General features: G+C 42.9%; 1 protein-coding gene across 4 annotated transcripts; it reads left to right on the top strand.

Annotated features, from left to right (window-relative positions):
• The first annotated feature begins 573 nt into the window (after positions 1 to 573).
• Positions 574 to 18046, top strand: LOC310859327 (UTP--glucose-1-phosphate uridylyltransferase-like). Of its 4 annotated transcripts, XM_083765800.1 has the most exons (11): positions 592 to 642; positions 2015 to 2076; positions 4042 to 4157; positions 5159 to 5266; positions 13594 to 13779; positions 14250 to 14383; positions 14955 to 15252; positions 15352 to 15549; positions 15978 to 16220; positions 16769 to 16873; positions 17238 to 18046. In XM_083765800.1, exons 3-11 carry the CDS (start codon positions 4059 to 4061, stop codon positions 17343 to 17345), a joined length of 1479 nt encoding a protein of 492 aa, XP_083621926.1. In that variant the 5' UTR covers positions 592 to 642; positions 2015 to 2076; positions 4042 to 4058; the 3' UTR covers positions 17346 to 18046. The 4 variants fall into 4 exon arrangements, with proteins under 4 accessions (XP_083621927.1, XP_083621926.1, XP_083621925.1 ...); XM_083765801.1 differs by lacking the exon at positions 2015 to 2076 and having other exon boundaries at positions 574 to 642; XM_083765799.1 differs by lacking the exon at positions 592 to 642 and having other exon boundaries at positions 1904 to 2076.
• Positions 18047 to 19784: the final 1738 nt, after the last annotated feature.

The raw sequence follows: 19784 nt of genomic DNA, 5'->3' as shown, positions 1-19784 counted from the left end.
CCTGCATCATCAATGCTAAATCGAAGCCAATAGAAACTGTAGCCTGGAAAGTTAGCATTATATAATGGAAGCCATTGTTCTCACGTTAATCAAAAGTTTGTCATTTGAAATCCAAAGTTAATATCCTAATTCATTCACTTGTGAATGATGCCTTTAGGCAGTTTGTCTTTCTTCCAAGTTATTCTTTAATTCAATTATTTACAAGTCTTGTCCATTATTTTACCATGTAGAAAAGACCTTGCTGATGTTAAAATGTTGATGTGGCAAGTCAAGTGCAATAATCAAATGTAGCAAATGATTAACAATTTACTTGTTTTTTGACTGACCGTCTTGCAAATTATTTAAATAATACATTAACAAATGAATGACTACAATATCATCACATAAATCTAAACCCAATCATTCTGGCACTGCAGGATCTGTGTTCAATCTGTTTAGCTGCTACTGTCAGTTTTACCGGTGTGCAATTATCAATCCTTCCACACGGGGGTAGTACTTGCAAGGCAATTTGAAAAGGACCTATTTCACTTATCAAGTTTCAAAGTGTCACTAACTCGTGATGCAAACGGAAAAGCAGTATTGTGGCTGTTACCCTACCTCTGAGGAGCAGGCATTAAGTAAGCTTCCTGCCTGGACATTTAAGTAAGATCTGCCTGTACATTTTAAATTGAAACAATGTAAACTACATGTGTGCATGTACAGTAGATTTGCAACCTGAAGAGCATTTTGTGTGCATGTACAGTAGACTTGCAAGTGCACTTGAAGAGCATTTTGTGCATGCAATCTGAAGAGTAGAATAACACACACGACAAATTATATACTATACAATTGACTGCAGTAATGCTAGGTGTAAAACTACAATAAATTTGATTTGTTTGACATTTCAAACAAATCAAATGTATTGTAGTTTTACATTACATGATTACATACAGTATTGTTGGTGTATAATACACCAACAACATAAAAATGTTGGTGTATTATTACATTCACTAGATATAGGGCAGAGCAGTGGGCATGGTTTTCTTGCAAACAAATCCTTACCTGATCCTGGTGAATCATGACCATAAAACCTTTGATATTGTGAGAACAATGCATATATATTAATGTTTTTAAATATAAAAAAGAAAATGAAAATCACCAGGATCCTGGATGGCTTGATTCTATGCTTAAAATAATTGAATATAAATATTTTATATCAATGGAAAAATTAATATCCGATTGTTCAGTGGTGCCAGAAAATCACGCCCACCGCTCAGCCCACGCAGGATTAGCTCTAGATGATCAGATTCTCAAAGGTTGGCGTGGGGTCCAGGGAGCTTTGGCTCCTTGACCTTGACCTTGAGTCGGGGATTCCAAATGGACCCTTACGCCAGGGCTCCACTGGGCGCGTATGCGTTGCGTCTCCGTCAGCGTCGGGAATGTTCCCTTTTAATCAATGGAGGGTGGCTCCACTGCCCGCGTTGCGTTGCGTTGACAGCAACATAAAAGAATGTTGCTGACGCGCAGTTTTCAAATGCCCGCGGTGGAGCACCTCTAGCGTGACGTTGACGTTGTCATGACACGAGCAGGACGCGACGGAGACGCGACGCGCCCAGTGGAGCCCTGGCGTAACTAGAGGTCTGTCTGACTGACTGACTGTAACTGAGAGTGTTACATGTGTTTACACTCAGACGTATGGAGGTGGAGTCGTTGAAGAACTTCCCCCGTTATGATGAATAAAGTAGTTGTGTTCGGACTTCGCACCAGACAGGGCAGGACCACGTGCTATCGCGGGCAGGACACAGGACAGCTTTTCTCATGACCTGATTGGCTGATGCTATTGACCAATAGTTTTATTACCTCACTTCCGCATGTCCCCAGGGACTGGGAGGTCCTTTGCTGCTTAGCTGCCTTGGCTCGGGCTGCATGCGGCCGGTCATTTGGACTGTTGTGTTGAATGTGTTCCAAGGACTGTCTAAAAAACAGAGGAGGGACGATGACACAACTTTTAACTATTTAAATTGTCGTCTTTCAGATTTAAACCGGTTCATTGGCCTGTCTAATCAAAGCACTGTGTCCACGGGAGGAAATCTGCAGGTGGGTAGCATTATAGCTACATGTTATAAACAGTCCTGTCCTGTGGTGGCTTTGCAAAAATGTGTGGCTTATTTTTTTATAAATAAATAAAAAGTCTACGTGTGATAAAGCACGGTCCGTGGTTCCCTGCTGGCAATTGGCATGCATGATGGTGGCCGTGGCATGGCTCATGGCTGACATGATGCCACTTGCACTTTGAGTGTGTGTGTGTGTGTGTGTGTGTGTCTCAGTGTCTGTCTGTCTGTCTGTGTGTGTGTGTGTGTGTGTGTGTGTGTGTGTGTGTGTGTGTGTGTGTGTGTGCGCGCGTGCGTGTGTCACATCATTGCCTCATGTGTTGACTGTAGTCAAATGAAATGGCCAAAAAGTAACGAGTGTCACGACGACCACGAGTTAAGTGACGTTTGGCTCCATCCATGGGGGCGTGCTGTCCGTCCGCCTCATGAATACAGTCCTTATTCTCCCTTTCCCCCGTACTACTTTGAAGAACCCGATCCCAAATAACAGATCCGAATCCGTGGACAAAGTGACAAATCTTTTTGTCTTTTAGCTGTCATCAGCTAGCCTAAGGCGCGTTGGTCCAGAGCTGTGCCTTACATTCCTATCCGTCCTGTATGTAAAGCAGAGGAGAGGATGCCGATTTAACACCGACAAAAACCTCTACATTGTGTCGGAGAGGACAGGGCTGCCTTTGATCTTTGCGTACTGCCAAGTGACAGGCTTTTAAACGGACACGTTTGATTTCTTATCTTTTTTCTTTTTTTTGTCATAGCGTTTTAAAATGTCACTGACCGTGGCTGGTAAGTGTCTAGATAGTTAATTGAACTCCGAGAGATGCTATGGTTTTAATAGTTGCTATGGAGACTATTAATGGTTTTACTTGTGTAGTCGCATATTTTTTTATTTAAACAGATCCAGTGTAATAACAGTGCACTAATAATAACCCACAATAATGTAAAGGTAATAGGCCTACTCTCTATGTCTATTTAGTTTTGAAATCTGTGTAGTCCTACACATGCTGTCTTGAAAAGTAAGTGGATCCTTATGGGTAACTTTTTCACACTCAGTTGAGTGAACACTCCAGATTCTAACCCATTAAATGAAAACTAGGAAAGCATGTGTCATTTTAGATTTTTGCGTTTGCTATTAAAAAAATAGCAGATCTACAAGCTCTTATACGTATTCTATTTTTGAACATTTTGAAAGTGTGAGAATTAGCCTACTGATTTAGAAGGCATTTGTATAGTCAGCCTCGGGTCTTACTCTTAATGGGATCAGCAGAGCCCCTAACCCAATCATATTTATGGACAAAGGACCAGATTAAATTGGGTCTTCACAGTCCCGACTCCCAATCTCTAGAATTTGGAACCCCCTGTCGCTGCCTGAGAAGCGTGTCCTGGCAACAATCATGGATTTAATGTAGGCCTAGCCGCCTAGTTATTGTAACAAAATCTTAAGGCATATGCTCACGTTTGTTTAGTCTATTATTTTATTATTATTATTATTATTATTTCTTTTTACTTGATGACTTTAGATTTTAAATTTTATTTCATATTAATTTATTATTATTTTGTAATAACACGATATCTCTCTCTTTGCCTCTGTCTCACTTTCCCTCTGTCTCACTTTATCTCTCCCTGTCTCACTTTATCTCTCCCTGTCTCACTTTAACTCTGTCTGTCTGTCTGTCTGTCTGTCTGTCTGTCTGTCTGTCTGTCTGTCTGTCTGTCTGTCTGTCTGTCTGTCTGTCTGTCTGTCTGTCTGTCTGTCTGTCTGTCTGTCTGTCTGTGTCTGTGTCTGTCTCTCTGTCTCTGTCTCTGTCTCTGTCTCTGTCTCTGTCTCTGTCTCTGTCTCTGTCTCTGTCTCTGTCTCTGTCTCTGTCTCTGTCTCTGTCTCTCTCTCTCTCTCTCTCTCTCTCTCTCTCTCTCTCTCTCTCTCTCTCTCTCTCTCTCTCTCTCTACCACTCAGACTTGACTAAAGGAGAGATGACAGAGTTCAAGGAGAAGCTCGTTCAGCAGCATGAGATCTCCATGCACAATGAGCTGGAGATGCTGCTGGCCACGGCCAAGGGACCAGAGGTTGAGGTAGGAAGTCCTGCTACTATTATATTAGGTATTGGTTCTAGGCCCTAGGGTTGGGATCTGGAATCGGTAGGAACCGGATCCAACATTGAGGAATCGGTTCTATCATATTTGGAACCGGGTTTTGTTCTATGTGGACTTCACGTCGTTCACGACGTATTAAGGACAAGGACCATCATAACTCTGAGAGTGTACAAATGGAACCAAATTAATGATTAAGTCCATTTGGTTCCATTTGGTGTACACCTTCAGAATTACAGACCGGTAAGAATCGTTAAAGGGGACCATTAAGAAATCGGACCGTTAAGAGGGCGATCCTTAATGAACCGTAATCATTAAACAGCAGTGGTTCTCAACCTTTGGGTTTGGACGCTCAGGGGCGTCCCCAGACTCCCCACATGATTTTCGGGGCCTCCCAGATAACAGTGAAGTGACAATTTAAGGACATTTTTAATACCTAAGAAAAGAAAGAAGGGGGGCACCAAACGGAAGGATCACTAAAACGATTAAACGCGCCAATGAAGCATCCAATTTCCGCGCTGTTTACAATTTAGGCATTTAGCAGACGCAATAAGCAAGAACAACACAAGGTAATACATCAAATGCATTGGGATAGTCATCTAAGGTCATAAGTAAACTAAGAACCTATCATCCGTCTAACAGTAGAGTATCATCTTAATTACATATTTTAGCCTTTGCATAAGCCTGCAGCCTGCAGGCTTGGCTTTAGTCAGAGGCTTTAGTCAGAAGGGGGAAGAGTCTGAGGAGCGCTGTCCCAGATGTTTTAGTGAAGGTTCTGCCAGTTGTAGGGTTGGATCAGACTTTGAACATATGGGGGTGCCATACCTTTGGTTGCTACGCAGTAAGCAGGAGCTGCTAGTTTACAATAGGACTGGGCAATATGACAGACTAATCGATTTAGTCGATTATAAAAAAAACATTTTGGTTCAGTGTTTTATTCGCCTCAAAGCAGAAAGTGATTGTTGACATTTGATTGGTTGCAGATCTCCAGAAAGGACTTTGACGGTTTCAGGAAACTCTTCCACAGATTCCTTCAAGTCAAGGGACCTGCGATAGACTGGGCCAAGATCCACAGACCTCCAGAGGACTCGGTGAGTACAGGCTGGTTACGCTGATGACTCATGAATGATAAGCTGCCCTCACCCTCTCCCATTTTAAAACCACCCTCAGACTTGCCTTCCCCACCTAATCTAATTCATTCATCATTCTAATTTGATTTATTTTTGAGTTATCTTTAGCCCATATTTCATTTTTGACCGTGAGTGTTTGGGGGTTTATTTTTCTGCCCCCCTGTCATCATCAAACGTATTAGTGGGTACAGCAGCACTGAGATCAAAGGCACCGCTCACTTCACACTGTGGTGTTACTTGTTCTATGTTTTAATTAAGTTATTACCTGCGCAAGCAGAGTGCGCAAGTACTGCGATCGGCTGGGTATGTATGTATGTCGGTGTGTGTATGTATGTATGTCGGTGTACTCCACCAGCCAATAAGGGACTACTGTTCTTGATGATGTAACTAAAGTACGTTTCAAGGTAGAGGTATAAGGTCAATAGGGGGTATGTATGTATGTCGATGTCCTCCAACAGCCAATAAGGGACCATCATTCTTGACGTAACTAAGGTACGCTTCATGGTTGGTATAAGGTCAATAACGGGTCTAAAGGATTTAGAACAGCAGAGAGCTTTAGGTATTAGAGCAGCAGTCTAGCAGAGCTAGCAGTGGTGAGCGCACTTCATGGGATGCTCTGCTTGCGCACAAGTAGGCCTGACCATACATGGCCTACTTGTGTGCAAGCTGCAAGTTGGCATCTCGAGAGTGCATTTCTAGTTTGTTTTGTTTTATGTAAAGAGTGTTTAATAATAATTATTAGGTCCTATTTATACTTGGACGTATGCTGGTGTCGTGCTTTGGAATAATAGCTGATCTACAACCTCGCAATGTGAGATCTACATGATCTAGTAGATCTGCTATTTTGGCAATTTCTGAGAATTGTTGCCCAAGACACAGATGCCAGGTACACCTTTCCAACCAGTGTAGCCTAACCTTCTACCTCATCACACTACATCACATTGCCTAACTTTCCTTTATCCTTACTAACATGTCTGAAATGTATTCTTATCTACTGTGCAGCCATGGTCTGGGGAATTGTGGAGGGCGGCTTATGCACATTGTTTTGTCTGGCAGTGCAGCCCCAGGGCTGCTATAAACGTCTGGAAAGCGCAACAGAATGGCCTTTGGTCTGGTGTAAAGAATTAGGTTAAAGTTTGGTCTGATGTAAACGAAATGGACCAAGCCCGCATGAATGACATGGTGGTCTCTTTGACCTATCAGCGAGATTAGTTTGTCCTTGAGTATAGTCATGTCACTTGTCGATCTATGCGTGATCAGGGCAATGATATGTTGGGGACCAGGCTGGACAGTAAGACTAGTGTTGAATTTCTTCTTCATGGGCCAGCATCCACTGCACTCATTCACTCCAGGGTTGGGGTTAACCCCCCACCCCAACCCCAGCTGACTCAAACATTATTATTAGGATTAGAAGCAGCTAGTGAGAGAAGCCAAAGAACGCAGGCTGATGCACAGAGTCAGAACTTAAGGAAGCTTGAGATCGGTGCAAGGTGACGAAATCAGCCTCCCTCTGTTCAGCTTCTCTCTGAGTCTATTATGGCTCTTTGAGCAGATACTCCCTGCTGAAATATTGATAAGAGGCTAACTTCATTGAATTTGCGTCTAAACGGCGGACGTTTATTTGGGTTTATAGAGGCTACAGATCTCTTAAATCATAAAACCTCTACTAGCTACATATCTTTCATGGTATATCGTGCAGAGTTCCTCTGTGTGGTGTCGATGTCGCTTCTCTCTGAATGTAGGCAAACTCTTTGGTTTGTATTACTATGGAAAGGAAACGAGCCATTAGATAGAAATTATTTACAAGCTTAGGTAATCGGATCTGAGAACACCATGGTGGTGACATTTTACTATATGTCCCAGACCCCAGTCCCCATTGCCCACAGCCCCAAACCTCCCAAAATACACAGGCGGACAGAAGGTTAGGCCTAAAAATAGCTTGACCTCTCCAGCATTCGAATGTCCGCCTTGGTGGATGAAGGCGAGGCTGGACGAGGGTGACATTGTATTTTGACACTTGCTGTGGCAATGTAAACTTATGTTTTCTCATGCCAATAAAACTCCTTTGAATTGAATTGAATTGACATTAGGGTCAGGACTTGGGACACATGTTTAGGTCGCGGACCAATTTGTATGGTCGCGGGTAAAATGCCTACTTTTTTTTTTTTTTATGTATATTGTACAGTATATTTTTTCAAATGATTTTTTAAACAATACCTTTTCATCAATTAAAACAATTCCAACATTTTCCTATATTATTTAATTAATAAAATAAGAAAATCAAATAATTTCTATAAATAAATAAACAAAACGTTTAAGATGTAATAGCACGGTTGCACAGTCGGTAGTGCTGTCGCCTCACAGCTAGTGAGGTCCTCGGGTTCGTTTCCTGCTGGGGGCGCTGTGAGCGTGTTCTCTCCTTCGCGTCATCAGTGCCCATACCCGATGCAGGGTTGGCCAAAGGGCCCTTCTGTGTGGAGTTTGCATGTTCTCCCCGTGTCCCCTAGGGTAGGTACCCTCACAAAAACATGCAGTAATCCTGGTCTCTGAAACGACCCCCCCCTGGTGGGGAAAGGAATTGGTCGGATTAACGTGTTCCTTCCACGCGCTGCGTCTGGTCAGGGAAACTCCCCCTGTCAGGGGAAAAGAAGCAGCTTGGACTCCTCATGCATAGAAGGAAGCATGAGGTCAGTCCGCTGCCCCCCAGGTTGGCAGAGGAAGTGTAGCGCCCAGGATTACCAGTGTTGTGAGCTTGTAGATCTACTATTTTCACTAGTTCGGTTAGGGTTAGGTTAGGTTAGAGACATTAGACATTTGCCCGGGGGCAAATGTCTAATGTCTCTTTTGGGTATTGAGCTAAAAAGCCCCTGCTCTATAGTCTAGACTGCTGGAACCCCAGACACAGACAGACACCCAGTTATTTCCGCTCCGTCCCACCGCGCACAGACCACTGATGTGCGTACTAGTCCGAAAGGCTGCTCAGAGAGAATAATGAAACCTTATCTCTAGAATGTCTCCATTACCCACAGCCACTGTTGTGGGTTAAGTTACACAGGCATGCAGTACATGGGGCTAAACAAAAGATAAATGGTGCTCCAGAAATGTTTTCCTTTTGTTCATTCATAGGAAATACAGTATATTGTTACTTGGTATCAACTTGAAATCATCACACTGGATTTAAAAGGAAATTATATAATATGCATATGTGTCCACGTGTACATTAAAACCCTATTTTATACTTGAATATCTTAAATATTAATTTAATGAGTAGATGTAGCTCTTTACAAATGGTAGAGGATTTATTTTTAGATTAACATGTTTGGTCTGGGTTAGGGGTTATCAGTGGCTTGTGTCATTGTCCTGTTGGTTGTAATAATATTATGTAACTCCAAAGATAACACTGAACACTGGGTTCATAAACCTATCAACCTATTGAACCTAACGTAGGGTTTCAGCTTCTATGCATGTTGACTGTATAGCATACTACAGAATATATTATGGTTGGTAATGGTAGTATATGTGTGTGTTTATGAAGCCCTGATGACCTTGGGATACATCACTGAGGATAAGTTCCAGATGCATCCATGCGATGTTTTTTAGTTCTTAGTTCCTCATTTATAGTGACTCATAGGAATAGACTATGTGACAACCAGGTATAGTCTGGTGACCACCCGAGAGATGGTTGGCATTAGCCGGAATGTAGAAGGCACCCATGAGCAGTATGGGTTGGTGCCCAAGACGGTGTCTTCCGCGAGGAGGAGGCCCAACAGCTTTAGGAGGGCCATTCAAGCCGCAAGCGGAGCCTTGCAGCACCACCGTTTCCCTTGCCTTTGAAGCCTGCGGAAACATTGCGGCGCAATAATCCACCACTCCTGAATGAAGTGTCTGGTGCTGGGAGTCTGGTGTAATGCACAGGTCCTGCGCTGCACCTGGTGAGAGCAGGAGTGGACCTGGTGAGCCGTAGGAGGGCCCGGAGTCCGGACAGAAGTCAACCCACAGAGCCTAGTCCTTCCACGTGCCAGACCTCCCAGTCCCGGGGTTGGGATACATAAATGTTTTTTAGTTCTTACTGAACAGCATGAAATACAAAAGATGTAATACAGTACATACAATAATATAGGTAATGTGTTACAGTATCGTACAGGGTAAACTGTTTCTTTGTCCTTTGTTCAGGGATGACTGCAGGTGTCTCAAAAACATTAAGGAAAACGGGCAGAAAAGGTCTTGCTCTCTACATGAACTTTTAAGGAACACTCCTTAGACTCCTTTTATTTGAACATGCTTATAAAGTGCTCTGTGCTCGGTCATAGGACCTTCGTCAGTGCTATATACACTATACAGTAGCACTGACGAAGGTCCTATGACCGAAACGTTTGCTATGTTTTTGCACCTATCACTTTGAGCACAGAGCACTTTATGAGCATGTTAATACCAGTAAGACGCCCTGAGGGCCCTGAGGCCAAGAAGGTGGCGGTGGCTTGATTGATTGATTGAAATATTTATTAACAGTTTGTAGAATTTACAGTACATTTTAAGCACAAACTCAATACAAAGACTGTTAACTGTGAGTGGACGACCCAATTAAGCATTACACTTGTTTACAACAGGGTCCACATTGTTCAATTCATCAAAACATTTAGAGACATACAAATAGACACTTCTATGTAGCTAAAGAACAGAAACAGGAATTCATCATATAGGAAGCAAAAAGGGAAAAGATACATATACAGTGAGGGGAAATGGGGTGGGGGGGGGGGGGGGTTTCAGATTTTACAGAGGCCAGTTTCGAATTGCAGCCATCCGTAGGTGCCCTTTGAGAGCGGTTTTGAAGGAGTCAAGGGATTCACATGTCTTAATGACTGTTGGTAGGGCGTTCCACATTTTGGTGGCATAGGAGCGAAAATAATTTAGTCCCTTGTTTGTGCCGAATCTGGGTTGTACATGGTTTGTTGCACTCCCTCTGGTGTTGTGGGTGTGGACTTCGTTTACATTAAGGAAGTATTTAGACAGGTACATGGGTATCTTGGTGGTGTATCGAATCTTGTGGACCAGACCCATTGCAAGATGCTGTACTCTGTCGTCGACCCTAAGCCATCCCAGCCTGTCAAAGTGGGCAGGGGTGAGGTGGGTTCGGGGGGTGAGGCCAAGTAGGAGCCTGACCAGTTTGTTTTGGGAGGTCTGGAGCCTTGTTTTAAGGGCCTTTGAGGTGCTGTGGTACCAAGAGGTGGATGCATAGTCAAAGAAACCTTGTACGAGGGCTCCTGTTAAGGTCTTCAAGGTGTTTTTGCTGACCAGTGAGGAGATCCTGTAAAGGAATCTTGTTCTTTGATTGACTTTCTTGATTACGTTGGTGGCCATCTTATCACCGGAAAGATTGGCCTCCAGGATGGAACCTAGGTAGGTAATTTGATCTTTTCGTGTGATAATATTGTCACCCACTCTAACCAAGAAGCCATCTGCCTTGCTGAGATTACTATTTGATCCGAAGAGGATGGATTCAGTTTTTCCCAGGTGTAAGGATAGTTTGTTATCAGCGAGCCAGGTGCAGATTCTACCGAGTTCAGAGCTGAGGGTCTTTTCAACCTGCAGTTTGTTCCTGTCCGAGACCAGCAGTGCTGAGTCATCTGCGAACAGGAACAAGTTGCAGTCACAAGCTGAAGTCATGTCGTTAACATATATTAGGAACAGTAAAGGCCCTAGTATGCTTCCTTGTGGGACGCCACAGCTCACTGGGAGGGGAGGGGACAGTGTTCCGTTCACCTCCACCATCTGTTCTCTCCCCTCTAGGTAGGATTGCATCCAGCTCACTGATGTGCTATCAAAACCAATAGCTTTAAGCTTGTTAACCAGTATGGAGTGGTTCACGGTGTCAAAAGCCTTTTGGAGGTCCAGCATGACCATGCCGCAGTATTTTCCAGCGTCCACCTCGTGTTTGATGTGGTCGCTCAAATAGAGGAGGCATGTGTCAGTGTAGTGGGATGTTCTGAAACCAGATTGGAACTCGTACAGCAATTTATTAGTGGCAAGATACTTTTCAACCTGTTCATAGACTATTTATTCCATCACTTTCGAGATGGAGCTTAGAATAGAAATAGGGCGGTAGTTGCCGGGTTCTAATTTACTCTCTTTTTTGTACAAGGGGGTTACTTTGGCCAGTTTAAAATCTTGGGGGACCTGTCCCTGTTTGATGGAGAGGTTAACTATGTGGGTGATGACTGGAGCTATGGAAAAGGCTGAGTCTCTGAGAAATTTGGAGGGGATATTGTCATGGCCAGTGGCCTTGTGGGGTTGGAGGGCACTCAGTTTTTTAAGTACCTCCTCGGTTGTTACCATTGCCATTTTGAAATCATCTTTACAAACACCAAGGTTTTTGTAGAAGGCTTTGATGTGCTCTACACCAAAACGCCCAGAGTGGGAGGGCAGTTTGCTAACCAGCTTTGTTGCAATGTTTGTAAAGAAGATGTTCAGGTGGTTGGCTACATCAAGCTTGTCAGTGATGAGGGTGTTATTCGATTTGATGTTTATGTTAGTAAACCTGTTTTTTAGTTTCTGACCACAGCCTAGTTGGTTGTTTAGTAACTTCCAGAGTTCCCGAGGATTGTTTTTGATTTCCTCGGCTTTATCATTGATAAAGTTACATTTGGCAGATTTGGTCATGGCAATTACACCGTTTCTTAGCTTGTTACACTGGGTTTTTAGGTTGCACAGTTTGGTTTGGAGATTACTGTCGAAGCGCTTGGCTAGCATGGACTTGCATTTAAGAAGTTCAGAGCATTTGTTGTCTCTGGCTTTCATTGCAGTCAGTATGTCCGAATTCATCCATGGCTCCGAGCGGGTTTTGACCCTGACGGTTCTCAAAGGAGCCATGATGTTTAGTACTGATGTAAATTTGGTTTTAAAGCCAAGCCATGCTTCTTCGACTAGTGAGCTCCTGAGCACATCGGACCAATCCAGACTCTCCAGTTCAAGGTTAAAGGCCTGATGCTGATGCTTCTCTCTGTTCAGGCGGAGTCTTTTTCTGCCAGTTTCCCCTATTTTTTAACTTGCAATATAGAAATACATATTGTAATCTGTGTATATTATATTCGTAATTGTATACAGTACATAATCCCTCCCACACATAAAGCATTTAAAAATAACCACAATCACAATGATTACCGTGATACAAGTGTCAAGTGCGTCAGAGTGAAGATGACACACACACACACACACACACACACACACACACACACACACACACACACACACACACACACACACACACACACACACACACGTGCGCATACTGTACATACTGCATACATGGCTGCTGTCTTTTGGTCGCGGGTAAATGGATAAGCCCAGGCTTTGCCTCCTTGCAGACATTTTACCACTGTGCCTGTGCTATTTTATTTTCTAAATCCAATAGCGCCTTGGGACTTAATACTTTAATTGCATCTCCCTACAACCCACCTGGGAGGGCACTAATAAGCTATATATGCACATGTTGTTCTTTGCTGGTAGACTGATTCAATGTTAAAGATTCAATGTTAAAGTCCAATGTTCTGGAGTTGGACTACTTTCCTCTGTGAACAAACTGAGTTTTGTTTACCTGAAGCTGATTTGTCTCTCCATATTGATTTTCTGAACCAGTGTTTGTATAACTTAGACCTTTTCCTCTCAGATCTACCTTACTACTATCAGTGAACACCATATTTCCTATGATTTCATCAAATGTTTTTTGCCAGATTCCATATGTTTTGAAGCCCTTTAAACTGTGTTTGCTTTATTTTGCTCATTTTACACATTTTACACATTTGGATAAATGAGTTAAAGGAGTCTTCACCAATTTCCTCTATAGTGACGTCCATGTCTGTCCTTGGTATGAGTCACTGAGGGCTCACTGAGGGTCTGGAGCAAATGCTGAAGCTGCATTTATACCTCTTGCCGACAAGTTCACCATCTTATTGGCAAGTGACATATTGCATTAGAGAGCATAAAGTAGGCTTCATGCTACTGACAGTACAAGTACACCTGGCCTAGGTCCACCATATAGCTCCCAAAAAACGCACTAGTACTCTACTGACAGCGAACAGCTATAATTAAACGGCACAAGCAAGTCTATTCACTGTTCAAATCTCCACAGAACATAATTCATAATATTGGAGCAAGAAATTCTTCCCAGAGTAAAGTGGTCTTCATCGTGGCTCCTCAGAGAAAGCACAACATATCAAACATTGACAGTAAAACCTTAACTGGACAACACCATGCTAACTATCTGTCCCACCCCTCTCCTGTGTTGCCAATAGATCCAGCCTTATGAGAAGATCAAAGCCAAAGGTCTTCCAGACAGCATCACTGACAGCCTTAACAAACTGGTTGTGGTCAAACTCAACGGAGGCCTGGGAACCAGCATGGGCTGTAAGGGGCCCAAGAGTCTCATCAGTGTCCGCAACGAGAACACCTTCCTGGACCTCACCGTCCAACAGATTGAGGTAGAAGCCTCAGTACAGAAATGGATAGAGAGCACATGTCTGATGTTAGCTTTCGATTTGCGCACAGTAGAATCCTGAGTGTTAATTGTCTCAGAGTTAAATTTACAGTGTGGTGTAAATTTAAGTTCTTTAGTTCTTTAGTTATAAATCCATCTCTCTGATGTAGATTACCATGGTGAAAATCCTGTGTATAAATGCTACCGAATGGACCCTTATAGAAAAACATTTATCACAGTTTGAAGTACTAATTAGAGGAGGATTATAGATGCTAATTGTATCACAAGGGCACATACCGTCTGTATTGTGACATGTCCTATGCTTTGTGTACATTATATACATTGGGTAGCTTATTTGACTCTAAATTCATTCCGAGGATACATTCTCAAAATCAGTTGGTGGCATGAAGCCTTTTTAACGTAGCCAAAGACATAAATTGGAATTAATTCTCCACTTCTTTATCTGTGACTCAGCACCTCAACAAAACTTTCAATACGGACGTGCCTCTGGTTTTGATGAACTCCTTCAACACGGACGAAGACACCAAGAAGATCCTACAGAAATACACCCACCACCGCGTCAAGATCCACACCTTCAACCAAAGCAGGTACAGTAACCCCAGCCCCTTTCATATCGTCTCTGTCCGGTGGGCATATGTCCAAAACAGTTACTTTTCAGGATAAAAATTAAAAAAATAGCAAAAGTAGCAGATCTACAAGCTAAAAAGAATGTCACTTGTAGATCTGCTACTTCTTTTGTGTGCCGCTGTGGTATGATCAAGTAAGTTAGAATATGGAGATAAGAGGTTTCTGCCCGACAGCAACGATATATACCTTTTTTAATCAAAGCAAGTAACTCCAACCCTTTCTTATGTACCTTCAGCCCTGTAACCCCAACCCATCTTTTTATTTTTGATGGGAGCTAGCCCCTTCTATATTCAGCTATTAGTGTATATTTTCGTCCCATTGACAATGAATGGAGAATTCTACATCATAGTGTCTGAGCAAATTCATACAAAATCTGAGCTAGATTTGAGCCGTTTGATTGATTTAATACTTTATTAGATAGAAATGTAAACGGCACCCATTGTGGTCTTATGTAAGAAGTCTGTTTCCAGTTTAATCTAAACTATCTCCCCCCCCCCCCCCCCCCATCCCTACCTTCCTCCCACTCTCCAGGTACCCGAGGATCAACAAGGAATCCTTGCTGCCTATTGCCAAAGACATGGGGACGAGTGGGGAGAACGCAGAGGCCTGGTACCCACCAGGCCACGGAGACATTTATGCCAGCTTCTCTAACTCCGGTCTGCTGGACACACTGCTGGCCGAGGGCAAGGAGTACATCTTTGTTTCCAACATTGACAACCTGGGAGCCACCGTGGACCTGTTCATCCTCAACCACCTGATGAGCCAACCACCCGACAAACGCTGTGAATTCATCATGGAGGTCACAGACAAGACCAGGGCTGACGTTAAGGTGTGTTCACCGCGCTGAATTAACTCATACTATTTACTTTTTGATTTCATAAAATCAAACTGGATGTTTTTAAAATGCGTATGTGTCTTCCTTCCACAGGGTGGCACTCTCATCAACTATGATGACCACCTGAGGCTGCTGGAGATTGCCCAGGTGCCCAAGGCCCACGTGGACGAGTTTAAGTCAGTCACCAAGTTTAAGATCTTTAACACCAATAACTTGTGGATCTCCCTACCGGCCATTAAGAGACTGCACGATCAGAACGAAATGGACCTTGAGATCATCGTCAACCCAAAGGTGACAGGACCAATATGCTACGGCAATGATCATAAATGATATGATACAGGTCGCTTATTTGAACGAGCCTTTGTCTCACTTTGTGGCAGGTGTTGTTTGGAGGAGATGAGTTCTGTGTGCAATTCTAACTACAGCCACTGTTAATGTGATCCTTTGACCAACCAAAGAAATTGCTAGAGAAGAGGGACTTTACATTACGTCATAGTTGAATACTTCAAAAGGATAAAGTCACAAGAAAGTAGTCAGGCTTGTAGTTGTCGAAACATGTATTTCCTAGTAAAGACTTTACTTTAAAGGTGGGATTGTGACCTAAACGTCATTGTTTTGGATCCTCACAGGATCTAAAAGTGAGGATATATATTTATTTTTAAACACTTGCTCTGAAGGTGACCTACAGTAACAGAGTCATTTTCAAACGCTCCCTCCAGACTCTAGATGGGGGGCTGAACGTCATCCAGCTGGAGACGGCCGTTGGCGCTGCCATCAAAAGCTTCAAAAATGCCCTTGGAGTCAACGTTCCACGTAGCCGCTTCCTTCCCGTCAAAACCTCGTCGGACTTGCTGCTGGTCATGTCCAACCTGTACAGCCTGGATGCTGGTTCACTCACTATGAGCAAGAAGAGAGAATTCAAAACCACGCCTCATGTCAAACTGGGGAGCTCCTTCACCAAGGTAGAGAGATCACATCACAAGCCATTCCACAGTATTAGGTGTGCCACGGTGGAAGGTCCTGGATTCAAACTCCTGCGTGGAGTTTGCATGTTCTTCCTGTGTTCATGTACTGTAGGATGCTCCCCCTTCCCCCCAGACCCAAAAAATACACATGTTAAGGCTGTGACACACCAAGCCACGTTGGGCCGTCCATTAGTGTCTGTGACCGGAACACTTTCTGGGGATGTCACCTTTGATAAGAGAGACATGACCGGAGAGGGGGAGAGCTCTCTCACATTTGCCCAGTGTGAACCGGAAAAAAATATTTGGACAGCACACAATAAACATCTTGAGTCTTCACAGACACACTCACTTCTGACAAAATAACCAAGATCAGATCATGACTTTTATTTGTAATGGTTGATACAATTTACAATTTAGGCATTTAGCAGACGCTCTTGATCCAGAGTGACTTACATTAATACAGCAGCTGTCAGTTCTGTGCCCATATGGTGTCTCCCTAAATAATAATATTATATAATAATGTCTTGATGTTATTTTTCCTTTAGGTTCATGACTACCTGACAAGGTTCGAGAGCATACCAGACATGTTGGAATTGGATCACCTCACTGTATCTGGGGATGTCACCTTTGGAAAGAATGTCTCCGTAAAGGTACACCTTCTGGCTTCTGGCCAAAACAATCCAACCATTATCATTATGAACTTTTTCAAATTCAGAATATCTCTTAAAACTGTATTTCTTAAAAAAAATAAAAAAAATAGGGTTGTATTAATCATAGCGAATAGTTTCATGTTCAGTTTACACCTCAGTCATCATCATCAGTTCCCAAACAATGACCTTGATGTAAATTTACATATTAACTTTGGATTGATGTAAAAGGCGTGTAAAACCACCACACCATTCTACTATTGCCTTCTACTATTTTCGGACATTTCAGTTTTCAAAGTAAAACATTAAAAACTAAACAGTAGGTTCATTTACATTGGTCTGACTCTTTTTTTTTTTTTTTAATCAGGGAACAGTCATCATCATAGCCAATCACGGTGATAGGATTGATATTCCTGCCGGAGCGTTGCTGGAAAACAAGATTGTTTCAGGGAACCTGCGCATCCTCGATCACTGAGGCCTTCTGTGGATAGAACTATCAAGAGACTCACAATCAAAGGGCAGTGTGTGTCTTTACACCAATGTCAGGACTGTTACAGAGGAAAGAACACATACAGTATAAATCAGTAGTTTTCATCTTTGTGCCAAGGACCCCCAAATTGATATAGTATTTGGTTGCCGACCCCCATCTGAAAATGTTTTGTGCCAGGGACCTCCAGAAGAGAAGTGTTAAAAATGGCCCTGGGGGTCTCTGGATATCATTGCTGAAACCTTGTATGTCAAAGACTGTTACTTTTCAGGAAAAGTCAAAAGAACCTGTGTTCCAAAAGATCCAGTGTAGTCTAATTGGTTAAATATTAACCAATTTTAACTATTTTTGACATGACTTCCTTATTTTAGGCATGTCTTATATGTGAACATTTTCACTCAGAATTTTGTTGCATCGCAATGCGTTGTGAGGTTGTAGATCGGCTATTTTTGCTGCTTTTGCGCGACACTGTCATACAACATAGTATAAAATAGGGCATTATTTAGATATATATAAAAATAACTATGGAAATGCAAAGTTTTTGCTCGACAATGACAATATTCAAATACACTTGAGAAGCCCCATTGGAAGCATTTGATGTTACTTCAATCGTCCTTGCAAGCTCTGAGCCAGCCTAGGATCTCATGCTGTACTACAGTATTGTCAATAAAAGTGCAATATGGGTTTTCCCCCTATGCTTGGTGTTTTATTATTCTTTATTATCTGCTATTTATTCAGAATCTCTTGAGTATTTTAAATTTATATTTATATTAGTCATGCTGATATACAGTAGTTGTGTGCTGGTGTCTAACAAAAATGGTCTGTCTGTATAATCTAATTCAAATCTATCTTGAGTTTCAACCAGATCTGATGTTCCTTCCAACATGTTTTCCACATGTCCCAGAAGAGGTCAGCATAACGCCACAGACCTCTGGGAAAAAATAAAAAGCCTATGCCTGGTATGCCTGGTAGCAGGACCATATGGGTCGAATACTCTGGATGCACTTATTATTACACTGCAATGCACTTATTGACCACCATCAATGACTACATGAAAATGTACAAAAGAAATCACACCCGTGTGAACTGAGTGGTGCAACTCCCCTCTCTCCCACCCCCCCACCCCCCTCCTCTCCTCTCTCTCTCTCTCATTAGCAGGCAACAGTGCAGCACTAATACTATCTCTCTCTCTCTGTTTCTGGCACAACAGCGCCCCTACTGGTACTCATAGTCATATACTGGTGCTCATGGCACATAGGTACATAGGTGAATACGGACATTGCTGTTCCTTGGAGTAGTTGCACCACTCAAAAATAGCGAGAGAGCTCAATATTGACAACACTAATCCATCCATTTTACCAACTGTAAGTTAAAAAAGCTTTTACAGGTCAACTTTTTTTTTTTTTTTTTTTGCGGCTTACGCCTTTTATTGATTTTTGAAGGGACAGACAGTAGGCTGACAGGAAACGGGAGAGAGATGGGGGGATGACATGCAGTAAAGGCCGTGTCGGGTCCGGGAGTCGAACCCGCGGCACACTGCGACTGGATTACCAGTCCGGTGCCCAGACCGTTACGCTACGGCCTGGGCCACAGGTCAACTTTTCACATTTGTGGTGGCCCCTATGCCACATTTTGGAGGTGCACTCTATAGAGGGAGCTCAACGTGCGATTGGCAAGGCTTACATGGAACTGCATTATTTGGACATGGCATGGTACAATGTTGAGGTAACTACTAGGAGAGGTGGAGATGATCAGAGATGGTGGAAGCAGGATGTGTAACATTGCAACCATAATGTTTACATATTTATCTATCCTATGTTCAAATTGCCTTCTGGGTGGATGGTGGGTTGACGGACATCACAAACGTAACATGCACAAACTGTCTGCTGCCTAACAATGCTGATGTGTATGTGGCGTGTGTGTGTTTTACATGTTACCAAAGCGCACAATAATTTAAGCTGGTAGATCTATGTTCATTATTTTTGTTTGTGCCATTTTTGACAATATAATGAAATGTCCAAAATAGGGACGCCAGATTGAGAGTGGTTAATTCTGAACAATGTCTTATAGCATGATGGTTAACAGTCTGCTCTAACCCTTAACATGTCTGAAGTACTATTCTGTTGTCTTGTTTCCTGGCAGAGCTGCATTCTTTCTGCATAGTAAGGTAGAGCAGGTCGTCCAATGATCCAAGGGTTGGCGGTTCGAATCTCCTCCTGTCCACATGTCGAAGTGTCCTTGGGCAAGACACTGAACATTGCCTCCAATGAGTTGGTCGGTGTGAGCTTGCCACCATTGGTGTGTGAATGTGGGAAGTGAGGACGCTGGCGTCGACTGTTCGCCACTTCACCTCCCAATGTATGAATGAATGAACCATTATCCCACACGGAAAGGACTTATATGTTACATATATGTTAGACATATATG

This window comes from Protomyctophum parallelum (assembly GCF_964188405.1).
Source record: "Protomyctophum parallelum genome assembly, chromosome: 5".
NCBI lineage: Eukaryota > Metazoa > Chordata > Actinopteri > Myctophiformes > Myctophidae > Protomyctophum > Protomyctophum parallelum.
The sequence above is the reverse complement of the archived record's forward strand: the minus strand, read 5'-3'. Positions and strand labels throughout refer to the sequence as shown.

Coding starts and splice junctions, on each gene's coding strand:
- LOC310859327 (XM_083765798.1), top strand. Junction 4,158..5,158: donor CCAAGGGACCAGAGGTTGAG/GTAGGAAGTCCT, acceptor GATTGGTTGCAG/ATCTCCAGAAAGGACTTTGA. Junction 14,384..14,954: donor CACACCTTCAACCAAAGCAG/GTACAGTAACCC, acceptor CCCACTCTCCAG/GTACCCGAGGATCAACAAGG.